At 38.3% G+C, this 22,500-nt stretch overlaps 2 protein-coding genes across 2 annotated transcripts in view; one reads left to right on the top strand and one right to left on the bottom strand.

The window, feature by feature from the left end:
* Positions 1 to 2,368: 2,368 nt before the first annotated feature.
* LOC138004423 (BTB/POZ domain-containing protein 6-like) lies at positions 2,369 to 6,269 on the top strand. Its single transcript, XM_068850929.1, has one exon. The coding sequence runs from the start codon at positions 2,426 to 2,428 to the stop codon at positions 3,758 to 3,760; it is 1,335 nt and encodes a 444-aa protein (XP_068707030.1). The 5' UTR covers positions 2,369 to 2,425; the 3' UTR covers positions 3,761 to 6,269.
* The window catches only part of LOC138004422 (gamma-tubulin complex component 5-like), a 36,413-nt gene continuing 19,919 nt past the window's right edge, over positions 6,007 to 22,500 (bottom strand). The window contains exons 18-35 of the mRNA XM_068850928.1: positions 21,407 to 21,524; positions 20,559 to 20,606; positions 19,802 to 19,832; positions 18,587 to 18,643; positions 17,999 to 18,170; positions 17,378 to 17,412; positions 15,825 to 15,904; positions 14,562 to 14,630; positions 14,093 to 14,155; positions 12,755 to 12,846; positions 12,253 to 12,343; positions 11,473 to 11,593; positions 9,889 to 10,091; positions 8,967 to 9,011; positions 8,386 to 8,466; positions 7,374 to 7,462; positions 6,910 to 7,010; positions 6,007 to 6,147 (exon numbers count right to left, since the gene is read on the bottom strand). Coding sequence (XP_068707029.1) covers positions 6,092 to 6,147; positions 6,910 to 7,010; positions 7,374 to 7,462; positions 8,386 to 8,466; positions 8,967 to 9,011; positions 9,889 to 10,091; positions 11,473 to 11,593; positions 12,253 to 12,343; positions 12,755 to 12,846; positions 14,093 to 14,155; positions 14,562 to 14,630; positions 15,825 to 15,904; positions 17,378 to 17,412; positions 17,999 to 18,170; positions 18,587 to 18,643; positions 19,802 to 19,832; positions 20,559 to 20,606; positions 21,407 to 21,524 — 1,552 coding nt within the window. The 3' untranslated portion in view covers positions 6,007 to 6,091. The remainder of the gene's footprint in view (positions 6,148 to 6,909; positions 7,011 to 7,373; positions 7,463 to 8,385; positions 8,467 to 8,966; positions 9,012 to 9,888; positions 10,092 to 11,472; positions 11,594 to 12,252; positions 12,344 to 12,754; positions 12,847 to 14,092; positions 14,156 to 14,561; positions 14,631 to 15,824; positions 15,905 to 17,377; positions 17,413 to 17,998; positions 18,171 to 18,586; positions 18,644 to 19,801; positions 19,833 to 20,558; positions 20,607 to 21,406; positions 21,525 to 22,500) is intronic.

Below are 22,500 nucleotides of genomic sequence, written 5' to 3'. Positions count from 1 at the left end.
ATGACATTTTACACCCAAAAGCTCTCAATAAAAAAAGCCGTTTTTTATTGCCCTGGTGACTTTCTCGCTTTCTGTACGGTTATTTGGCTTACTGAACGCGATTCAAGCGACTTCTTAACTATCTAATGTATGAGTGACAACCCGGGAAAGGAAAGGAAGCTGAGAAAGTCGCTTAAATCGCGTTAAATCAGGCAAATAACCGCAAAGAAAGAGAGAAAGTCAAAACCACAAGCTACGCAGGTTACAAAAAGAAATACCTCTGCAGTGGCGGATCCAGACCTTGAGCTAAGGGAGGGGCCCGGTTTTTTTGAGTGTGTGAACCCAAAAAAAATTTTGGCCTCAATTTTTACCAGAATATATACTTTTTGCTCTGCAAGCAGGAATGTACGGTGGCCCGTAAAGGACATGGCATTCCGTGGAATGTGCAGTGTTGACCTACTAATTGACACTTGCAGAAGCACGCATAGCGAGAGCCTCATTTACGGTCTTAGATCGTCTAGTTTCTTAATAGACCAATTCGGCTAACGCAATGTTGTACCCAATTCAAATCTCTCGGGGTTAAGGATCTTTGTATGTTGCATTTGCATGATAATGTAGCATTCATATGGAAAGATTTGGAACAAAACGTTTTATTCCCAAAGGATCTGAATTGGGTACAACATTGAGTTAGCCGAATTGGTCTATTGAGTACGTTTTATGAGCTTTGCAGCAGCCCTGGGAATTTTATAGTTTTACCTGATTAGATAACCGACGTTAATTCAGAACTAAATTTGCAAACATGATCTTCCTCGCTTCTTTTTTACCGTTTCAGTAGCAACTGGAACTGAAGATGATGCTAAATTTAAAGTTCATACACAAAGGTAACAAGCCCGTCATCGTTGTATCACCCGATGGGAAGGAATCCAGCAAATGTGAGGCTTTGGAATCCGGAATCCATTGTATGGCCTCCAGAATCCAAAGATTTGAATGGAAATCGTCACCTGTGAGTTTGGAATCCGGAATCCAATACATGGGATCCGGGATCGACTATTCGGGATCCGGAATCCGAGTGAGGGATCACCCAGATGTCGTGCCAGCAGAAGCCCTTTGGCTCACTCGTTAACACGTTTAATTATTTTGTAATGCCCTGTCCCATTTTTAAAGTCTTTTAGTTTTTTAAGCTTCGGTAATAAATTCAGATAACAAAACACGCTCTTGAGTAAAATTCACTCGTTTCTTCTTTAAATAGTCTGCAAAAAAAAATAAATAACTGCAAATTGCTCTGACGGAAGTTTTCCTGCATGTCATACAGTTGCACTAAGATTGGAACCACATGCTCTGACGTAGAGCTGGTTTGTAAAGGCCGGGAGTTAACAGTAAAAGACAACCCAAAAGAGAGATGAAGAAAAAATAACATAGTTTTTACGTATAACTCTGAATCGAATTCTCATCGAAAGATTAATGACGATCGATCGTAAAAACACGAAAATTTCTGCAGCCTCCACAGGCGCCCCAAGCTCAGTGTGAGCGTGGCCGACAAAAATATAAGGATTTGTACGGGAATCCCGATAAAAAGCTTAAGAAGATAATTATATGAGGAAGGAATTCCCGAAACGGCAGGGGCACCCAACGTCAATTTTCGGAAAATATCTGTTCGGAAGACGATTTGAGATCTAGAATTTTCGGAAAATTGGTTGTAAAATTTCTTGCTTGCCTGCCTCTCCTACGATTTTCGAACATCTGAAAAATGGTATAATTGCCCATTTTTAACGGATTTTTACCCTAAAAAGATCACATAGAATTTTCGGGAGCCTTTTTTCTGGCTAAAATTTTCGAAATGGTAAGTTTTGATCCCTATAATTTTCGGATCACTAGACTTTCAGCTAGGAAATCCGAACAGATGAAAACTTTTTAGGGGATAAAATTATGCCTATATCTATCGTTTAAATACTAAAATACGTTTAACAATGCTATGTTTAAGTGGTTTTGAACTACGTTCTCGTTAGGTGCCCCTGAAACGGTAAAATAAGCTTCAAAAGGCACAAGAATACACCAGAGGTGAGTCATTTTCATCCCCTTTATTGAATGAACGTTAAATGGAGCGTTTTTTAGGCTTCATAATCGACGGTATTTTATTTCCCATACAAAGTCTTACAACGCTTTTAAATTCTCAACGGCCGCCTGTAACGAAACACCACTTGCACTCAAAGGTCATCTTCCCACTAGTAATCAACTATTACACGCTCTCTAGTGACGCGAACTTGGGCGGCCTATGACCACAGTAATGGTCAGTAATAATTTGAAGTAGTGATCACTGCATTGTGTAAGCCTATTTATAGAAACCTTCAAAGGGCACGAGAACAGCCTGGGACTAGTGTACTTTGTTTGAAAAGCAGTACAAATCAAATCTTTCTTGTTCATTGAACACTGACTATAAATCAAGTGGATGGCGTCTGTAAACGAATACCCAGAATGGCAGACAACGAGAAAAACCTTACGAGAACGAGTCAAGTACTTGTTGAACAACTCGCTTATGAGCGACATCAGCTTCGTTGTGAGAAATGCATCTGGAGCGGAAGCGACTTTCGCAGCTCACAAGTTTGTGCTAGCTGTAAGCAGTCCTGTATTTTATGCCATGTTCTTTGGTGACTTGGCGGAAAGCAAGAATAAAATCGTGCTACCTGACTGCGATTCTGAAAGCTTTATGGAATTCCTTCGGTTTCTATACAGCGATGAAGTGGACCTAACTGGAAGTTCGGTGATGCGAGTTTCGTACTTGGCAAAGAAATACATGGTTCCTGAACTAGAGGAGGTCTGCACTAATTTCTTGACGGAAAATCTTTCTCCTGAAAATGTTTTCGACATCCTGCCGCTTGCAAAGAAATTTGAAGAGAAGGAACTTGTGGGTCGTTGCTGGGAAGTCGTAGATTCAAGCGCACAGGAGGCCATAAAATCCGAAACATTTGCATGTATAAACAAAGACCTTCTTGAGGAAGTTGTAAAACGGGATGATCTTGCAATTCACGAAATTGAGCTCTTTGAAGCGGTGGATCGATGGGCGGCTGCGGAATGCGAAAGGAAAGATCTTGAGCCTTCAAATGAGAACAAAAAGAATGTAACAGGCGAAGAAGTTTTGAACAACATACGCTTTCCCTTAATGACTCAGGGACAGTTTGCAGAAAAGGTTCCCGGTTCTGGTCTGCTCTCAAAGGACGAAATCATTGAGTTGTTCATGTGGTTTAGTGGAGTGTCAGTTAGCAGCCTTAGATTCATCAAACGACCGAGGAAACTATTCTCCCCTCGAGCATTCTCACGCTGTAAGAGATTCCCGCAAGTCAGTCACGGGTGGGGTTATTCTAGTGGTATTGCCGATGGCTTGGTGTTTTCAGTGGATCGGCCTGTTTTGATCGGTGGAGTGCGTTTGTTTGGAAGCAGAGGCTTGGCATATGATGTGACCCTCAAGTTGTATTCGTTAATGCAAGAGAGGAATGAAAATGATCAAGAATTGTATTCAGTAGAGGGTTCATTTATGACCGACATAGAAAAAAGCAATGGTTATTATGGGTTTGATGTTCTGTTTGACCATCTTCTCCCTTTAAGGCATGAAGTTCAGTACCAAATATGTGCTATGATATCAGGTCCAAGTTCCTGGTATGGATCAAGTGGGTTAGGTGTGGTAGAATGTGATGGCATTCACTTCAGGTTTACGAGTCAAACAAGTCCAAATGGGACAAATGACTCTGGAGGTCAATTTGCCGAAATCTTGTTTCATGAATCTTAGTGACAGCTTTGAAATCATTTCTCCCTATGAAGTAGAATTCAAAAAGTAATTCAAAAAGTAATGTCATTTACATGTAGGAATGCATAGTAGAGATGGAACAATAATAATATTCTTGTGTTGCTTTGCACATATGTAGGAGGAGGGCAGAATGCAAATACATGCATGGTAGAGATGTACATATTTACGGATTTTCCCCTTCTTGTCCTCAGAGATCACATTTCTTTCAGGCAGTGCAGAAAAGAATGACTTGTGGCTTATTCAAGTAATGAGGTCCACAACTCAAAAACATCAGTCTCTTTTATGCGGGGTGAGAAATTCAGAACAATAATATTTTACCACAATTGCTTGTTGTCTCGTAATCTGATTGGCTAATTTTCTGTCATTGATAAGAGTCCAGACAACGCTACTTGCATCAAAGTGTCACATAATTGCATAGCCAATCAAAATTTGGCAAAAATTTGTTGTGTTGTGTGAGTCCACTGTGATGACAAAATATAGTTGTCAATAAGAGTACAGACAACACTGAACCATGTTGCCACTGTTTGTGTTAGTTGCCTTAATTGCTTGTAATATGGAACTGACTTAGAAGTAGGGTTATCATTCTTATCCACAACCTTAAAAATTACAGAATCTATACATGAGAAATTAGCCAATAGCGCTTGGAAATGCAGAAAATGTTGAGAACAATAGACTGTGACTTCTTTACAGCTTAAATTGTTTTCTAAGATGTTCACAAAGATAACATGTTGAGTGCCTTAAATGAAGATTGTTTATTTACAAACTGTACAGTCAGTAATTATTGAAGTTTAACAATGCATGTGCCCTTATTCAAAAAAAAAAGTATCAAAGTATTGAATAAGCTACACATTATTGTTGATATTAATACATTATTTTACCCATAATTATTTGCAGTTACTTTGTACATGATAATTTGGTTTCATTAATGCCAATAACATTGCACATTCTCTACTGTCATACAGTGCAGCTAATACAAATATTTGCACCTCTCCACAAACATGTTCCCTTGAAGCTTCCAAACTGGTCTATCTACCCGCCTTCTTAAATAATTGTTTTTGTTATCTCCACTTCCCATGATAATTGCCTGAGAGTAGCGTAGGTCATAGCAACTCTATTAATTTGTGCCCTTGGATTACAAAATGAATCAGTTGTGTGAAGAAAACAAAATTATGAAACATTTCCACATTAGAAGAGTTCAGCCAAATCACTGGACCATGAACAGAAGGAAGAAATCAAAATCATTACATTTGTTGCTCCATAGACGAAGAATAAAAAACTGAAGAACCAATGAATAATTTGGAACAATAGATTCATTCTTGAATAAACAAATAATATTGATGTTGATGATGTTGTATACCTGGATTGACATGGAACTTTCTTTCACTGATTAAGCAGGTAGCAAACACAGTGATTTGAAAGTGTTTCCCTGTCATTTCCTAAAAAGGTACTATGATTCTTCCTTTTCTTTGGATTTCAAAACTATGTTAAAACCCTTTGGCGTCCAAGCCGGCCTAAACCGGCCAGACTTACTATTTTACTCTGTCTAACGCCAGACGATTTTACTCATCAATGGGGAACCCCTGGGAGTCAATGGGTTAATCACTCACTTTCCCCATTAACTAAACACTAAGTGACCCAACTTGATTTCAAAAAGACACCTGTTTATTTTAACTGGAATTTTCCTATTTAATAGTCTGCCATTACTAACTTGAAAAATTTGAGAGAGCTGGATCGAGGAGAAAATGACCTCAAAGACTCACTAGTTTAAGACTGCAATACATGTGTACACGGCTGAATTGATATGCAGCACTGGAGTTTCCAGCTTCCAGACATAAAACTCGTGTTTTGCATATGTAGCAAGCTGCATTTACACACTGAGAGTTTAAGATAGTGATTAAATGACGTCACTTTTCCCTAGATCCAACCCTATGAGGTCCGCTCGGTCAGTTTTGATCATGAGTGATTGTGGACTTTGAAATCCAAAACTTACACTCAAAGTAAATAGCCTTTGAATAAAAATTAAAGCTCAAATTTTTGCCAGTCAGGTACATGTAGGTGTTAAGCAAACACACTTTCAAAATCTTTTTATCATAGTACCACTTAAAGAAGGCAGGCATGACACACTATGTGCAGGTAGGAAATACATGAACAATGAGTGTGTGACCAATAAGTTTTAGACTGAACTATGCCTAAGAATAGAAGTTCCTGCAGGGGGATGGTAAGGTTGATGTATCACGAGGGTACATTGTATGTACATCTAATGACTATTAATGAAATGGCAATGATACTGCGGCTGACATGCTAAGCCCATTTTTAACTTGTTGACGAAACACTTGGAGATGAGGATAGTGCAAAAGCTAATGACTCCACTGAAATAATAAAATACGGAGAAGATAAATGTCAGCTATGAGTAGGCAAAGATGGCTGAGTGACAACAGTAATAATTAATAGTTTAGCCACAATTCTGTGTCATGTAGCCATCATTGGTGTTCGATAAAAAATTAAGACCACAAAAAAGGCAGTTAACATCGTTTTTTTTTCTTGTTGTTGTTCAATGACCTTAATAGTTAGCCTGTTTCAGACTCTCAGGCAGAGGGGGTAAGGTGCGATATTCAAGCACAAAAACTGGGATTAGATGGAAAAAACCAAAGGTGAGAGATTCACATGACCAGCCTCCCCCTTATCCTGTTTCTCTAAATATCCGCACACCAGGACCAACCTATAGTATCTGAAGCAGGATACTCAATGGGTTCAAATGGGATTTTTACCACAATTGCTTTAAATCTGATTGGCTAATTTGCCTTTGTCAGTAAGAGTCTAGACAACCATGATTGCGTCATGCTAGTGTTCATGTGTCATTCAATTGTAATAGCCAATCAGGAATACTCATTTTGGGAAATAAACCAATAAGATTGCAAACAAGTTATAGACAATGCTTGCCCTTTCTTTGTGTCACAATCTTGGTCATGCTCTGAAATAAACATTTTCTTTATTGTTGAAGATTGTGGTAAGAAATCGAATGCGGTTCAGAGTTGTTTGCGCCTCGTGAGTCCACAACAAATTTTGACCACTGTGATGACTCTGAACCTCATTTGATTTGTTAATTGTACAAGAAATCGACAATAACTTACAATGTGGGAAAGCTCCCCTTTTGACAATATTTGCCAAACAAGAGACAAGGAATGTATTACACTTGGTGAATTCTTCATCCACCTTTTTGAACTTGTCAACACTAAAAGAAAAGAGGACAAATAAAATTCATGAAAGGAAAAAAAAATACCTTGTGTGCTGGTTACTATAACTTTAGAAAGCTATTAAGTACCGGTATTAAATGCATTTTGTGTTGTCCCTTGAAGCAGTTTCCTCTTTAGTGTAGAATTAGAATAATATTATTCTCTGAAAATGCAGTGGTTTTGCAATACTATGCATGGCGATACACTAAATACTTTTGCTCCACATTCGCTGTGTTTAGCACCTCCTGCCTGTTATGTGTTTTGATTGGGTCTTTTAACAACTGTCATCTTTTGTGATTGGTCATTGTATTTGAACTTCTTTTCATTGGTTGAGTGATTGTGCTATAATTGGCAATACTGGCCTCATGTTGAGTGCACCATTGTCCCAATACGATTGAAACAAGAGAACCAAATTTAGGACCTTCAGAATGACTTCCCTCAAATGTCCAACCTGTTAAAGAAAACAAAGTAAACTTGAAACAATAACACAGTCATACAACTACTGCATGTCTTATTACTACAAATTTTAATAAATGTACGAATCCCAACTGGCTAGAGCACTTGGCTTTTTTCACTGCTGCCTAGAAGTGAAACCCTTGGTTAAAGAAGTTCACCAGTGCCCTAACAACTCAGTCACACTGCCTCCATTAAAGAAGAATAATTACATCATTACTGGTATCTATTCTGGTCATTCGATAATAATAATAATAATAATAATAATAATAATAATAATAATAATAATAATAATAATAATATTTAAGTGTCAAAGGATTTAGCACAAGAGAACCAATTGGGGACACTAATGAAATAAACTCAAATCAAATCAAATATTGTTTTTTTGTGGAGAGGGGAAAACCAGGCTGAGAGTACCCGGACAAGAGAAGAGAACCAACAAACTCAACCCATATATAACGCCGAGTCTGGGAATTGAACCCGCGCCACACTGGTGAGAGGCTAGTGCTCTCACCACTGTGCCACCCCTGCTAAAATTTTGCAACTTGCTTAAATTAGTGTTCCTTTTGTAATCTGACAGTGGGAGGCGCGGTGGCCTCATGGTCAGTGTGCTCTACTCCGGATCAAATGGTCTGGGGTCGGGTCCTGGCCTGGGACATTGTGTTGTGTTCTTGGGCAAGACACTTTACTCTCACAGTGCCTCTCTCCACCCAGGTGTATAAATGGGTACCAGCGAATCTAATGCTGGGGGTAACCCTGCGATGGACTTGCATCCTATCCAGGAGGTAGTAGAAATACCCCTAGTCGCTTCAGAAACCGGAGATAAGCGCCGACCCGGTATAAATCTGTGTAACGCTATAGTTAATAACAATCAAAATGTGTACTGTTGAAGATTCAGCTTATTAATAATTCCTTTTTAACCTTTTGACTCAACAAGCAGCGGTCATATAGCTTCTCCACATAAGTTGAATGAGCCTTGATGAGATCATCCAGATTTTTAGCCTGCAACAAAACAGTCATGTTACTGCAGCATACAATGGACTAAAAAAAAAACAACTTTTTGATCACTCAAACAATTCTTATAAATTAAAAAAATACATTAATGAAGGACTGCAAGCACCTGTAATTGCCATGACAAGAGAGTTTTTGTGCATTTTTACACTTTCACCAACCAATTTGGAGCAATGAAACTGTGCACAACTTAACAGACCTTAGATGAAAATAAGTTAGATTAGAAATATGATGAAAACAAATGGAGAGGGAAATCCATTTTGGCCGCTTTAATAAATAATTGAATTGCCTTCACTTGTTGCACAGGACTGACAGCCACAAGTAATTAAAGGAAATTTAACACTATTTTATTATTTATCTCTTCCCACAGCAATTTGACAAAAATACTTGCTTATGGCAGTTACACAGTCACACAGCTCTACACCTTCATGATTTAGAACCTAGACAATTACATCAACATTGTAAAAGTTCAAGTTTTAAAAGTGCATTACCTGATCTAATGCCTTTTGAAATTCCAGGCCAGTTGAATGTAATATCTGTCAAGCGAAATCCAAAAAAGGGATGACATAGAAAATCATGACTCCATGAACATCGTCTTCTAAGAACAATGTTGTTATCATGATTACAGTCACTTGAACTTTAAAAATGCAGTTGCCTTACCAACAAAATCTTCAATAAGTCACTGTTAAACAGTCATGTTTTTCTTCAGTAATGTTAATGAAAAACTTCAACCACAAATTAAGGTATGATACAACCACACAAGGCCGTCAGCATAACGTAACACTTTTGACTTCAGTTCTCTCCTTGCAATTGTTCGCCCTCTTTTGCCATGCAAAATAGAACAAATTACTACACGTAAACTAAACCCCGCACAGGTTTTTGATTTCTTGGATCTAATTCTGAGAATTTTTTCTCCGCAAGTTTACTTTTTTTAAAGAGCTCTACAAAGTTGTAGAAGGACACAGCTGAATTCTATACTCATGACATTCAGTCATTGACTCTGTTAGAATCTTTAGTGGATGTCTCCTTAATGCAGCGAAAATGATGCTTTGTAGAAATGTAATATCAACATTTGTAAACGTTTTCTGAATTTTTTTAAACAAGTTTTCATTGGTATTGAATGTTTTCTATTCTCGTTTTAAAATGCATCAAAAATTTTCTTGAATACATAATTTCAACGTTTCCAAATGCATTCCTATGAAAAACAGCTCAATGCAATTTTCAAGCCTCATGCTGGTTTTGAATTCCCAAATAGGGTCACAATTAACTTACAGCTTGAGGCAATTTACCCTAAGATTACCAAATGAAGGTCACTTTGGATGGTTTTACTGCAACCCTAACCTTGGCTTAGAAGCCTCCTGAAGACAGGGTCCAGAGTCTTTAAGATGCTTATCTAATTTGAGTCCAACTTACTCTTGTCATGAAGTGGGTATGAATGCTGTTGATAAACTGCAACAACTTGAATCTCAACAGAAACATTTTGTGCAGCACATGCTCATTAACAGGTGATGCTGGCCTAGCTGAGGCTAAATTACTCAAACTCTGGGCTTGACTTTTATTTTCCTCTTCATCAACATAATCGCCTTTTTCCTGAAAGCTGTTGCCTCCTTGAAGTTCTAAACAAACAAGGGACTGTTACAATCAAAACAAAAAAAAACAAAAAAATTTGAAGAAGCCCTCAAGGTCTTAATTATCAAACTGCTATTCCACAGGAGTCACACAGAGAATTGGCTCCAAGTTAAAACTTTTTCTACACAATAAAAAAAAAAACACTCTTTTCGATGACTGGAATCTGCTTTCAGATAATACAGTACTGTGAATTGACCAGTGTAAATCCCTGACCAGTTCTGACATCGTAAAGTAACATATTAAAATAAATTTGCAGTGGTATGATGCAACCATTTGCAGATGTCTGTACAAAGGCAACCCTTTCCTTCTACACATAAGTTGTTTTAAGACCCTAAGTGTTGGTCTGGCTGGAAATAGAACGCATGACCGCAGATCCATCCAGTTGATGATCAATAGTGAGGAAATAAATAATTCTGAATTCTCATTGAAGTGTTTGACAAAGGCCTATAAATTGTCTTGGCAGTCCGTTTTGGGAGAGCAAGGTTAGTGCACTGCCATGCTAAGAGCACACTCTTCCCCCCAATTTGGCCGGGTCTTGACAAACTGCGAGTCTGCGGGTCAGCGAGCCATGCAAGTTGATTCAAACATGGTGGCTCCACACAAAAATTCTAAGGTGTATGACAACTGCAGACTGCAGAGCAGACTGCTTACAAATATATAGTGCTGATAAACAGTATTTAAGTCTAAGCACCCATTTGAAAACGGTTAGCTTTCAATAACTGTGTGTTAAGGTTAGTCTGCGGTCTACAGTCATGTCAGTTGTGTCACTTGACTCCCATGGCTCGCATATTGTACAAACTCACTTGGGTAAGGTAAGGTACATTGTAAGCGCTTTCCGAGCCAATCACCCAACACGCTGGTGCTTATCCCTGGTTTCCGTAGAATTAAGCGACTAGGAGTATTTTTAACTCCTGCCTGGATGAGATGCTAGTACATCGCAGGGTTACCCCCAGCATTTCACCGGTACCCATTTATACACCTGGGTGAAGAGAGGCACCGTGGGAGTAAAGTGTCTTGCCCAAGAACACAACACAATGTCCCCCCTTGCCAGGACTTCCACTCGCTCCGGAGTCGAGCACACTAACCATTAGGCCAACCCGTGCCTCCCACACAAACTCACTTGGCCTGGCCTCAAATCCCAGATGATGCCATACATGTAAGTGGGTTGAGTTAAAGTTACTGTTCTCTGCTCTGCTATGAGAATATTCCAGGGACTCTGGTTAACCCACCTCACCAAAAACCAACAAGGGATAATTGGATTTTGCAATGAAATAATTTGATTGTCATTGACTAGTAATATGCTACTCTCATCAAATAATAAACCTGTTTTATAGGGTCAAAGAAAATGAATAAGACGGGACTGTGTACCAGAGAATCTTAGTTCATCCAAACTCCACTTTGCTTGTTTTAGTTTCAGAAGAAAAAGGAACACTAGATTGTAGAGCTTCTGACAAGAACTGTCAATGATAATGTTCACTGGCCAAGGTGCCTGCAAAATTAATGTAAACAATTTTTATAATTATTTGACAGAGATCAATTACAATGTAATTAAAGGTAAAACTTTATTAGACTTAAATATCAGTAAGTGCATGAACAATGATATTAAGGTCAGTGGAAGGTCACAAATGATATCAAAATTTTAAACTCAATGCCAATCTAACCTGTGTTTTACATCTTATCCAATCTATTACAGTACTAAAGAGCCAAATGAAATATATTGCTTTCAAACAACACAAAAAGAAAAGTACTTTAAGCCTTGATTGGCCTATTTGCCTCAAAAAGGATTTGTTAGGGTACTGAAATTGGGTTTAGGGTTAATTTTTTAAAGCTATTTTACATGCATCTTAATTATATTTTTGACACATGATACAAGTTAGGAAACCATAACTATTTGGAAATAAAGGAAGTTGCTCTTCAAGAAGGTGCCTGTTTCATTATCACGTCAAGATCAAAAGTAAAAAAAACACAGAGAAAGCAGTGTATTGCATGATAAACCTTGGATTGACAGCAACTGCTGGGACAAAGGAACATCTTGAAGATCCTTGTAAAATATCCTCTGATGTTTTTTACCAGGGCTACCTCCTTAAGGTTTAACGTCAACAAAAAAGCCAGTCAGACCACATAGGTACATGTGTTTTTTAAGATTACCTTGTAATTTAATGCCAGTCCTTGCAGTGATTTATTTCCCTGCTTTCGATTTGTGGAGCTCGAGGTATTTCCTGATAAATTCACCACTAACCTAAACAATTGAACAAGGTAAAAGGAATTGTGCATAACACAAGAGGCCAGGGGTAGTTTATACTCGAGCTGATTTCAAGTTTTAAGCCCACTAATAATAATTGTGATGTTGTTCTTTCCAGGACACTCATGCTAGTTGCTATATACACTTTACCCCTAATCATAAAAACACCTGTAAATTTTTCATTTTTCAACTTACATTTTCTCAGCTGATATTACACCTGTTATGCCGAAACTTTGCAGGGTTATAAGTAAAGGTGCTCTTTCTATTTCTGGTATAAGTTTTTAATCTTAACTTATTTGAATTTTTGGCTGCCATTTTGGAGAAGGGTCTATTATTGATGCAAGTTGTGTGATGAAAAGCATGTCAGGTCTTAATACTTAGTTCCAAAGCTAATTGTAGAACTCATACCTCTCTATGGCCTTAGGAAATCTTGGTTGTAAAGCCTCTTGCATTAAACTGTTGAGGAATGATATATCTTGCCATGTTTCATGTCTTCTTGCCTGAAAGTTGACATCAGCACTTTGTATTGTTCCTTTTGTATTTAATATAAGATTTTGTTATATAGCTGATAATTTTCCCCCAACAGCACATGCTCTCATTGGTTACTTCGAGGTCACATGACATCTAACAATAAAACTGTTTCCCGCCAAAAGTCTTTGAGCGGGCAACAGTGCAAATTCTACGACGTCAGAGGGTAACAGTGCACTGTTACCCGCGAATGTTGACCGACGACCGCCGTTGTTGTTGCCATTGCACTTTTTTCTTTTCGCGCAATATAACAAATCACTTAATGACTGGTCCCTCGGGAAACAGTTCATTTTGTTTCCCTCAAATTTCAATGTTTCCCTCGGCTGCGCCTCGGGGAAACATTGAGATTTTCGGGAAACAAAATGAACTGTTTCCCGAGGGACCAGTCATTAAGTGTTTAATGTCATACTGTATGAGAATGATCATTGTGATGAGCCTTATTCCCACAGCGACCAAATTGGCCATAGACAATAGATTTTGTACCCCAAGCCTTGAGTTGAAATGTCTAGGAACGAGTTTTGGGGTGCAGAAACAAAAGTTTTAAATCCCTCAGGACTCAACATGGCTGCCGTGTGATTATTAAAGGCCTATTACAGTGGGGTAGTTTGAGCAGTCGCAAAGAAGGCGCTTGAATGGGAGTCAAACCCATGACCATGTGACAGCAGCTGTAGCACGTGTAACACCAATTGGGTCCGGCCTTTTCAGCTTGCCTTGGATTTTTCCTGGCTTCTACACCATATGCAACTTCTTACGTTTCCCTCTTAACTGCAACGTTCATTCTTGCATGAAACACTTTATACAATACAAAACAATACAATACATACATGTACTTAATTGACCGCTCCCCAGAGGGGCTTTTCAGGGCCAATGAAACACAACGAAACGACAGAACAGAACAACAACAACAACTGTTAAGAATCCCAACTGGCCGGAGGCAAACCAGTTGGCTATTTACAAGTGCAGCTGGGAAGTTGAACCAGGGACTACCAGGATCAAATTCAACGAGTGGTCAGAGCGGGTCTTGAATCCGGGATCTCCGGATCTCAAGGCAAGCGCCCTAACCACTGGGCCACACTGCCACACTTTCACCCAGTGCTTCAACTTTAAGAAGATGATGGCTCATATTTTCTGTCAAGTGAAATATCTTGGTAGTTAACACTGATCACTGGAAAACCATTCAATTTTTATTTGAACCAAATATTTTGCGAATGGACTGACCTTATAAAAAATTTGAACATAAAACTGATGCATTGCATCCCCAGCCTCCAAAAGAAAGAAATTCTGCAAGATATCAACAAAAGCACACTATGTTCTGGGTGGTCAGCTCCAGTTTGCTTGACAATGAGTACCTGTGAAATGACTATAGAACATGCAGACCAAAGGGACATGTTATCCATTTAGAACCTACTAGATAAACAACCTAGCACTAACAGGAGTTCTTGTAGTGCAATGGGTAGAGAATCCAATTGGTGTTGCAGAGGTCGTAGGTACATACTCTACTACTTTAGCCTGTGACCAAATACATTGTAACTACATGTTAGAAGAGATTTGTACAGAGCCTTCGAAAGCAACAAGATTTGTATATTAATCATCGCAAGTTTTAATTTTCAGAATTTTTACAAGGAATCAAGTCTGGTTTATTTACACTTTCCACAATTGCAGTTCAGGGGTTTTAATGATTGCTTACTCTCATAGCTGCCAAATGATCCAGAAGACAAAAATGTTCTCTCATTAACTTCACAGCTGAGCTGCTTGCCTAGGAAAACAAACATCATGAAAACAAACTTTATTACTCAGTTTATAATAATACCATTGAAACTGTCACATCACAACACTGATAAAACTGTATGTGCAATGAGCTTTAAATCCGATAAAACACTCCTTACATTAGAATCCTTTATAGACCTCTTTCATAATGGCGGCCAAATCATCTGTTTTAATGCTAATAAGCCTCACTACGACAACCAAAATTCAAAAGAATTTTTGTTTCAAAATTAGGGCAGTAGGTCTAATTAACATAAATATAAAAGAATATAAAGATGGTCACCATTTATGAAAGTGGTCTATGTAATGAATAGTAGTAATGAGACCCGGCTTGTTTTTTTCTCGTATGCTAAATGTTCCCCTCTCACTATTCGAACCTTTGTTCGGACTCATATGCATGAGGGACACATGTTTTAACAGCTCAAAAAACACTTGGCTATGCCTTGTATCTTTAAACCCGATAAAAATAATGCTGCTGCAAAGGTGTAGAATTACATTATTTAAAAAAATTCCAAGCTTGAGTCTGCCAAGAGAAATTTTAAAAATGTGATACAACACTGCACCTCAGAATATGTTAGGGTTCCAAAGAACAGTGACATTTTACAGTTTTTTCTAAACTTAATCATACTCTTAAAGTGCCAATGTGACCAAAAAATCAATTCTTATTTTTCTAACCACTAAGCAACTAAGGTTTTAAGCCTGGAATTTTCCTATTATTTTAATGGTGCGCCATTACTTTAAGATCTTGAGAGAGCTGGATTGAGGAGAAAATGATGTCACAGGCTCACTACTTTAAAAATGCAATGCGTGTGTACAATCATGTACGCCGCAGAATTAATATGCAGCACGGCAGTTTTGGGCTTTCAGACTTTTAAACTGACGTTTTGCATATAATAAGCTGCATTCACACCCTGACATTTTAATTAAGCTAGTGAGCTTTTGACGTCATTTTTCCCTGGATCCAACCCTCTGAGGTCCAATCGATCAATTTTGAACATGAGTAATGGCGGACCGTGAAGTCCAAAACTTACACTCAAAGTAAACGGCCTTTGGATAAAAGTCAAATTCAACATTTGCATGGCTTTTCCAGTCAGGTTCTAAGCAAACACACTTTCAAAATATGAAGAAAAAAAGGAAGTGATTTTTTTCAATCACAGCCCTGGGCACTTTAACTCGTAACACTAACCTGTAAACAGCATTCCTCAATCAGCGGTGTAAGACATCCAGTAATTAACAAATTAACTGGCTTTAGAAGTTTAGAAACACCTAACAAGAAAAAAAAAGCAAATCAGCATACAGTATTAAATTATAGAGATACCATCCCCTTAAAGTGTTGTATAATTATTTCATTTAGCGGAATTGAGAATTGTGCCTTTACTTGCAATAATTCTGCAGTGTTTTCAAAACCAGCCGTTGGCCATTATGTCCAACGGCAACTCTCACATTTGTGACACCTACTTTTCCTCTCAGACTGACAAAATAAATCAGCCTTTCTCAAAAGAGCCAAGTGTCCAAGAAAGGGTTTGTATGTGAATAAACATGAAACTGTCATTGAGAACTTGCATGAGAACTTTCATTAACAAGGATACAGCTAGGGAAGGGGCGGGTGGGGGGATTCCTAGGGTGCCCACTAGGTGCTAGCATGAACGATGGAATTCTCAAGGAGGCTTTCTCTGTGCAATACCTAAAAATTGACTCCATTATATATGGAATTATTATGAGATATGGGCAGGACACTCTTATGACCAAATTTGATGTGGAAAGTGACAACATCGAAATATGGCTATTCATTTGGAGGATCAAATTATTTTTGGTGTGTACTGGCAGGGTCAGTATTTCATTGATATGTCCCTACTGTGCAGCCTGCGGTCTGTACCATTCATATTCATCTCAATTGCTGATTTGTTGGAGAGGATCTTGAAGCAAAATTACAGCACACCTTTCCTGGAACACTATTTGGATGACTTTATCGCGTTGGGCAATCCCAGTTCTATTGCATACAAAGTGCTTTTCCCCATTGTGATTGCAGCCAACAGTGGTCGTCAAAACTCGTTGAGTTTTTTTGTGACAACCATTCCATTGTCAGATCTGCTGGCATCCCAGGTACCTTTTTAGGGCAATGCTTCCAAATTGTCAAATTGGGGCAGCAAATTCAGTAGCTCAGGCAGGTGTCCCTGACCACTTAATCAAGATCCTTGGGGGGTGGTCAAGTGATGCCTATCAACTCTATATCAGGACACCACAGGACACCTGTGGTGCCCCTTGCTGGTGTGTCTGGTTGTATAGCTGTATAGGTATGTTTTTTGCTTTAATAGTGGATCAGCTTCAGGTGTACATGTAGGACTGTGGGTGCCTCCAGATAGGTAGTCTCAGGGCTCTGGCTTCCCCAGTCATGGCCCCTTCATCTCCGGCAGCTTTGCTTAGGCTGGAGGTCCTTCTGCTTGGTGTGGGGTTCATGGCTGGGTTGCAGGGATTCCTGCCATGGGAGCATTACTTGGTCGACAGGCTAGCTGGCTGGCCTCTGATCCAGTGGAAGCCCCTGGACATATCCCAGGCACCCAAGCTCCATTTAGGGATGCAGTTGTTAATGGAGAGTTTGTATAATGAAGATGGTATCTTTACTCCCATCTCTGACATGTTCAACATTAACAGGCTTTTATACAAGGCTGTCTTCCTCTCCAATCATAAACCAAAATAGCATGTGAGAAAATGACTTGCTAGTGAATTATATTACCATACCTGAACAAATCCTTGTGACTTTTCCTGCCGTTGCACTAAAATTGAAAATGAGCGATAGCCATATAAATACATGTAATCTTGTCAGGGTAAATGCAGCAGTTTTTCCTTTGAGGAGCAGCATTTGGGGGACACTCAGCAATTGACGTTAATTGCCTGAAGTCACGAGTGATGTTGAAGTTAGGGAAAAGAGCAAGAGGACACTTTTGTGATGCTTATTGACATCCACATGCATCTTATTACTTACAATGGACTAGACATATCTGTGCTGTGTTCTAGAATCAATCCTTTGGATTCTAGGACAACACTTTTGCAAAACCTCGTACTAGGTAAATGATCACAACAGTTTCACATCTTTCCCGCCAAAATAATGCTGCACTCACTGTTTTCTTTGAGAAAATCTCATACTCGTAGTGGCCCTCATCCTAGAATCTAAAGCTGTCTAATGACTGTATAGCGGCTGCCCCATGTCATTGAGCTGCACCCTTCAAAATATTCTGTCCTGACTGCAAGGTGCTTAGCACAGCCAGTTTCACTTTCAGATTCTCTCTAAAGTTTCCTAATAACACTCTTATTGAGAGGGCAAATTATTGCATACAGTTACAGTTATGACACTTACTGTACCTCTGATAAGCCAATGAGCTTGAGGACAGTGGAGACACGTTCATAAATGCAAGCTTAAGAACGTGATCGCCAGTTTCCTTAATAACTGAAAGAACTTGATCAGAACTTGTTATAGCATCCAAAAGGCATCCATTGTCTTCATTATTGCCACATGCGTTATTTTCCTCTGATGCTAGAAAGCAAGGTGTCATGTCAGCACGAAAGTGGATACATCTACCCCAGATCTATGTATGAAATACCCAAGAGTAGCTAAACAAAATCTAGTGAAGATCAGCCCAGTATCAATAATTTAACACTCTGACACCATGGATTTGAAACAAAATTAATAAAAAAAGCTATCAACATGCTTTGTTCTGTTATGAGGCTAAAGATAGTAACAAGAAGTGACAAGAGAAGGAAAGAAGTGTTCACATTCAAGAAATGCAGGCAATTGCTTCTAAGTACTTTATAGGTGTGCATTGGTATGATACACTCAAAGACATGAACTTTTACAATATTGTTAATGAAATTACCGTACCTAGTAAATAAAGATTGCTTTTGAATACATGTGAGGTCCTATCCCATGTCCTTAATGCTTTTCAAACTTACCAAGATTCAGTGATAGTGAGGTCAAGAGTGCATCCAAAAACGTTTGGTACAAGGACCCTTGAAACAAAGAAAAGATAGAGCAATTTTCACATGACCTTGAAAAATAAACGTAAAAACCGAACGTAAACAAAAATGAAAGCATTTAATTGGTATCAAACAAAAACAAACAAGCGTGAATTTTCATTGCCTTAGCGAACACGGATGCAAACAATGTTATCTCTCCAGGAAACTTTCTGGAAAGCTTTGCTTTGACATCATTTGAAATGCAGTAAATAAATGTGATTGGGAAATGGAACTGTTTACTGCACATATTAGGAGTTTCCTTGGCAGGAATAAGGAGAATGTTGGTTCTAATCTTGTCAAACATTGGTCCGTGAAACAAACTGCAAACACTTCTTCAGTATTGTCGTTGGACAGAAACATAATAGGACATTTGCATGATGACGCCATTTGACTACAAGTACCAGAATCCTTCAGGTTTCGCTTTTCTCATGTTAATTAGAGCTATAAAAAATTGTTATTTACACCCCACTGGGAATACAAAATTTAAATATGAAAAGAAAAACAAACTGAATTGTGGTAGTTGTAGTCAAATGACACCATCGTGAAAATTGCCAATTATTGCTAACTCTTGAATGAAAGCAGGCTAAAATAATAATGATGAATTGATCTAATAAAAGGTAATATCCCTGAACCAAATCACCTTAAACTACATGTAGATCAAATGAAATCACCTGTTGGTTTTTTTTTTAATTGAGAGGGTAAGAGCATAGCAACCTCAGAAAACCCCAATGGGCAGAGTGGCGAATTAGTAAACAACTCAGCTGAAATGGTCTGGAGTCCTGGCCCCTGTTGTTTGAAGGGTGGATAGCACTATCCACTGGATAACGCATTATTGGTCTTGCTAGTGTTTACCCGGTGGATAGCATCACCCACCTTTTGGAAACCTTGGACGCTGGCACTTCTTCACAAACCCTGTTGCCTGGTATGAATTGACTGACAATGCACAGTAGACATAGCACATTGGTGAGTGCATTCTGCTCCACTCTAATAGACTTTGAAATCATGAATGTTCTGGATTCAATATTGTAAGTATACATTGATTTGATCTGTTCTTGTTGCTTATATGTAAATTACATGAAAGTCAATTGACAGTACAGCTGTAGTAACTAATTTGCATACAAGAAAATAAAGCAAGTCTACAGACTTACTAACCTTTGATACTCTTAGAAAGATATTCAGTCATCTATCAAAAGGAAAGAACTAAAAGTTAGTTTTAATTCATGAATCACAGGTTGAAAGCTTTAAGGCCAAGAAAATTCACTATAATTTTTACATCCGAGGAGGTGGTGTGATTTAGGGCTAAGGGCACTAGATTTGCCTGCTGATGCTCTGGGTTCAAATCCAGCTCTTGCCACTGGCTTAATTTGTGTTTGGTAATTCCAAAGTCAATTCTTACTTTCTTTGTTAACAGCCAACTGCTTGCCTCCCTCCTTCCACAACTCCCAGAGCTCTAGTTTTAAATGTTTACTCTACAATTATCAACAAAGGGCATTTATTTTATTTGAGGGTGTTTAAATTAAGTTAGAAAATTCGCATCCACTGGCATCAATGTCACACTGACCATACAATGTTTGAAAAATTTAATAGGGACTTGAAACCATATCAGACTAGTATTGGTCATGGTCAAAAACACCATAACGATCAATTACTGTGGCTAAAGAAATGCATTTTTACATCCAATGATGAAAATAACACATGCACTTCCTATTAAAACCGCTGGGAGAGCATACCATAATACATGTAGGCAGACCATAATTCTTTAATTTCTGGAGTACCAAGTAAACAATATCCTACATATAAACCAACCCATGTGAGGGAACCAAGGTGAACTTGAGTAGGTACAATAATTTAAATTTTCATGTTATCAGGTACATGTAAACAAATGCCATAAAATCTGTAAACAGCTCACCTTTCCAAGTCCACAAGTCAACTCTACAGACTTGACAGCAGGGAAAATCTGTTCAGAGGAAACATGGTAGTATTCTAACTGTTTGTTAAATGTACATGTATCTATTAAGCAGTTTATTATCCTCATAAGATTTTTTAGTCTAGTTTATCCTCCCAATTATACAAGGTAATGCAGACGGTAAAAGATTGAGGGAGCATCATGAGCTGTGGAATTTGAGGAAGCTCTAAATCTCCACATCTGAAAGCATCACAACCCAAAAGATAGATATGTACCGAATGACCTCACTTGTAACCATGTGCGGCATTTTCAGTGGCTTGCATATTACTGTCACTCAGTTAGCTAAGAAGGTGGAGCATTGAATTCTGCCCTCAACACTGACCAGTTCCAAAGTTAAACCTTGTTCATCATCTGTGTGATGTTGCTCTACTCAATTACTTTTTGTTGCAGTAATAATGAAGAATGTCATTCTTGCTACTCAAGTGAAAAAGAAAACCCTCAAAGTCCAGAGTGCAGCTGCATAAACTTGTACATGTAGCAAAAATATGATATGCATCATGGACCAGGCTTTGTTAGTTGTGTGCGTATGTAATTTGTTAGTTAGTCTTATGTTGTCTTTGTATTGCCAAACGTATTTTCTATGCTACAATAGATAAAAAAAATCTGAAATCTGTCACAAGAACCCACACGCAATGAGGAGGGATACCGAATTCCTGGAGCTTTGTTTTGTCCTCAGATCTCATAGCAAGACGTAGGTAACCTCACTGGAGTCCTCCGTATAACGCTATAATTGTATCTCACCTTGCACATTTTGCAAAAACCTAAATTTTGAAAAAAGTCAGAATAGTTACCTGATTAATAACAGTAAGTAAAAAGCAGGGAACAACTGGGTTCTGAGGATGATCAGAACATCTAAGAATCACACCATCAGACCAGAACTTCACACTATCAACACTGATATCATGAACTCTATAAAAAAAAACAATAACTGTTAGTCCTAAATAAGGAAATGAGCTTTTTTGGCCCATTAACAGTGTTGGAGCTCAGAGGCTATTAAAGAAAATAATAATGAAACTCTAGTCCTGGGCTATTTCTATATGAACACTTGCCTGTTGTCTTTGACAGAACACTCACTGGTCTGGGATGTTCAGAATATGAACGATTTGTGAGACATTTTTTTAAAGATAAAACACATTTACTGACATCATGTAATCATTAAAGGTGAAGTGAATTATAAGGTTCTGTATAGAAAGAGTAATACACAACACACCATTAAAGAAACAAAGTGGAGGAAAGCAACCAGTATTAAAGCTATTTAAAAAGTATCACATAGTAAAATGCAGGACAACTATAGGAAAATCTAGTGAATGGTCTGAATGCACGGGATATGAACCATGAGCAAATCCATATAAAACCAAAAAATTAACCATATAATGATTGCACTGTTCTCGGTAATGCAATTGAATAACTCTTCATCTCCAACTTCTGGTTTTTTTTTTTTTTTTGGTTTTTTTTTTGGGAGGGGGGGGGGGGGGGGGAGGAGTGGGACATCATGCATTTCATTTTGTATTAGGTTTAACTGAGAAGGGCTTTTATTGATAACTGGCAGATGGACAACCTGGGCGGAAGACGACAGCTTGACTCTGAGGAACCTCAACTTTGAAGATGATTTGAACACTTGGGATGTTGAAATTATGTTTAGTTATTGTCAGCTCTTAAAATTATTAATACAACAAATTATACAAATACAAAGCAAAGTTACAACATTTGAATACAAAAAAATTAAGTGTAAATAGAAATACAAAAGGAAACATGAAAATAACAATATTACATGTAGCTGCAGTACATTGCCAAAATCTCAGTCACCAACAACGGTACTTCAATCTAAACTCACATAGATGATCAATTGAAAGCACTTGAGAGTATTACGGTAGTTATTCTCTAT

This window comes from Montipora foliosa, chromosome 5, assembly GCF_036669935.1.
Source record: "Montipora foliosa isolate CH-2021 chromosome 5, ASM3666993v2, whole genome shotgun sequence".
NCBI lineage: Eukaryota > Metazoa > Cnidaria > Anthozoa > Scleractinia > Acroporidae > Montipora > Montipora foliosa.
The sequence above is the reverse complement of the archived record's forward strand: the minus strand, read 5'-3'. Positions and strand labels throughout refer to the sequence as shown.

What these genes read in the sequence shown, in the direction of transcription:
- LOC138004423 (XM_068850929.1), top strand. Translation starts at nt 2,426, where the DNA reads ATGGCGTCTGTAAACGAATACCCAGAATGGCAGACAACGAGAAAAACC.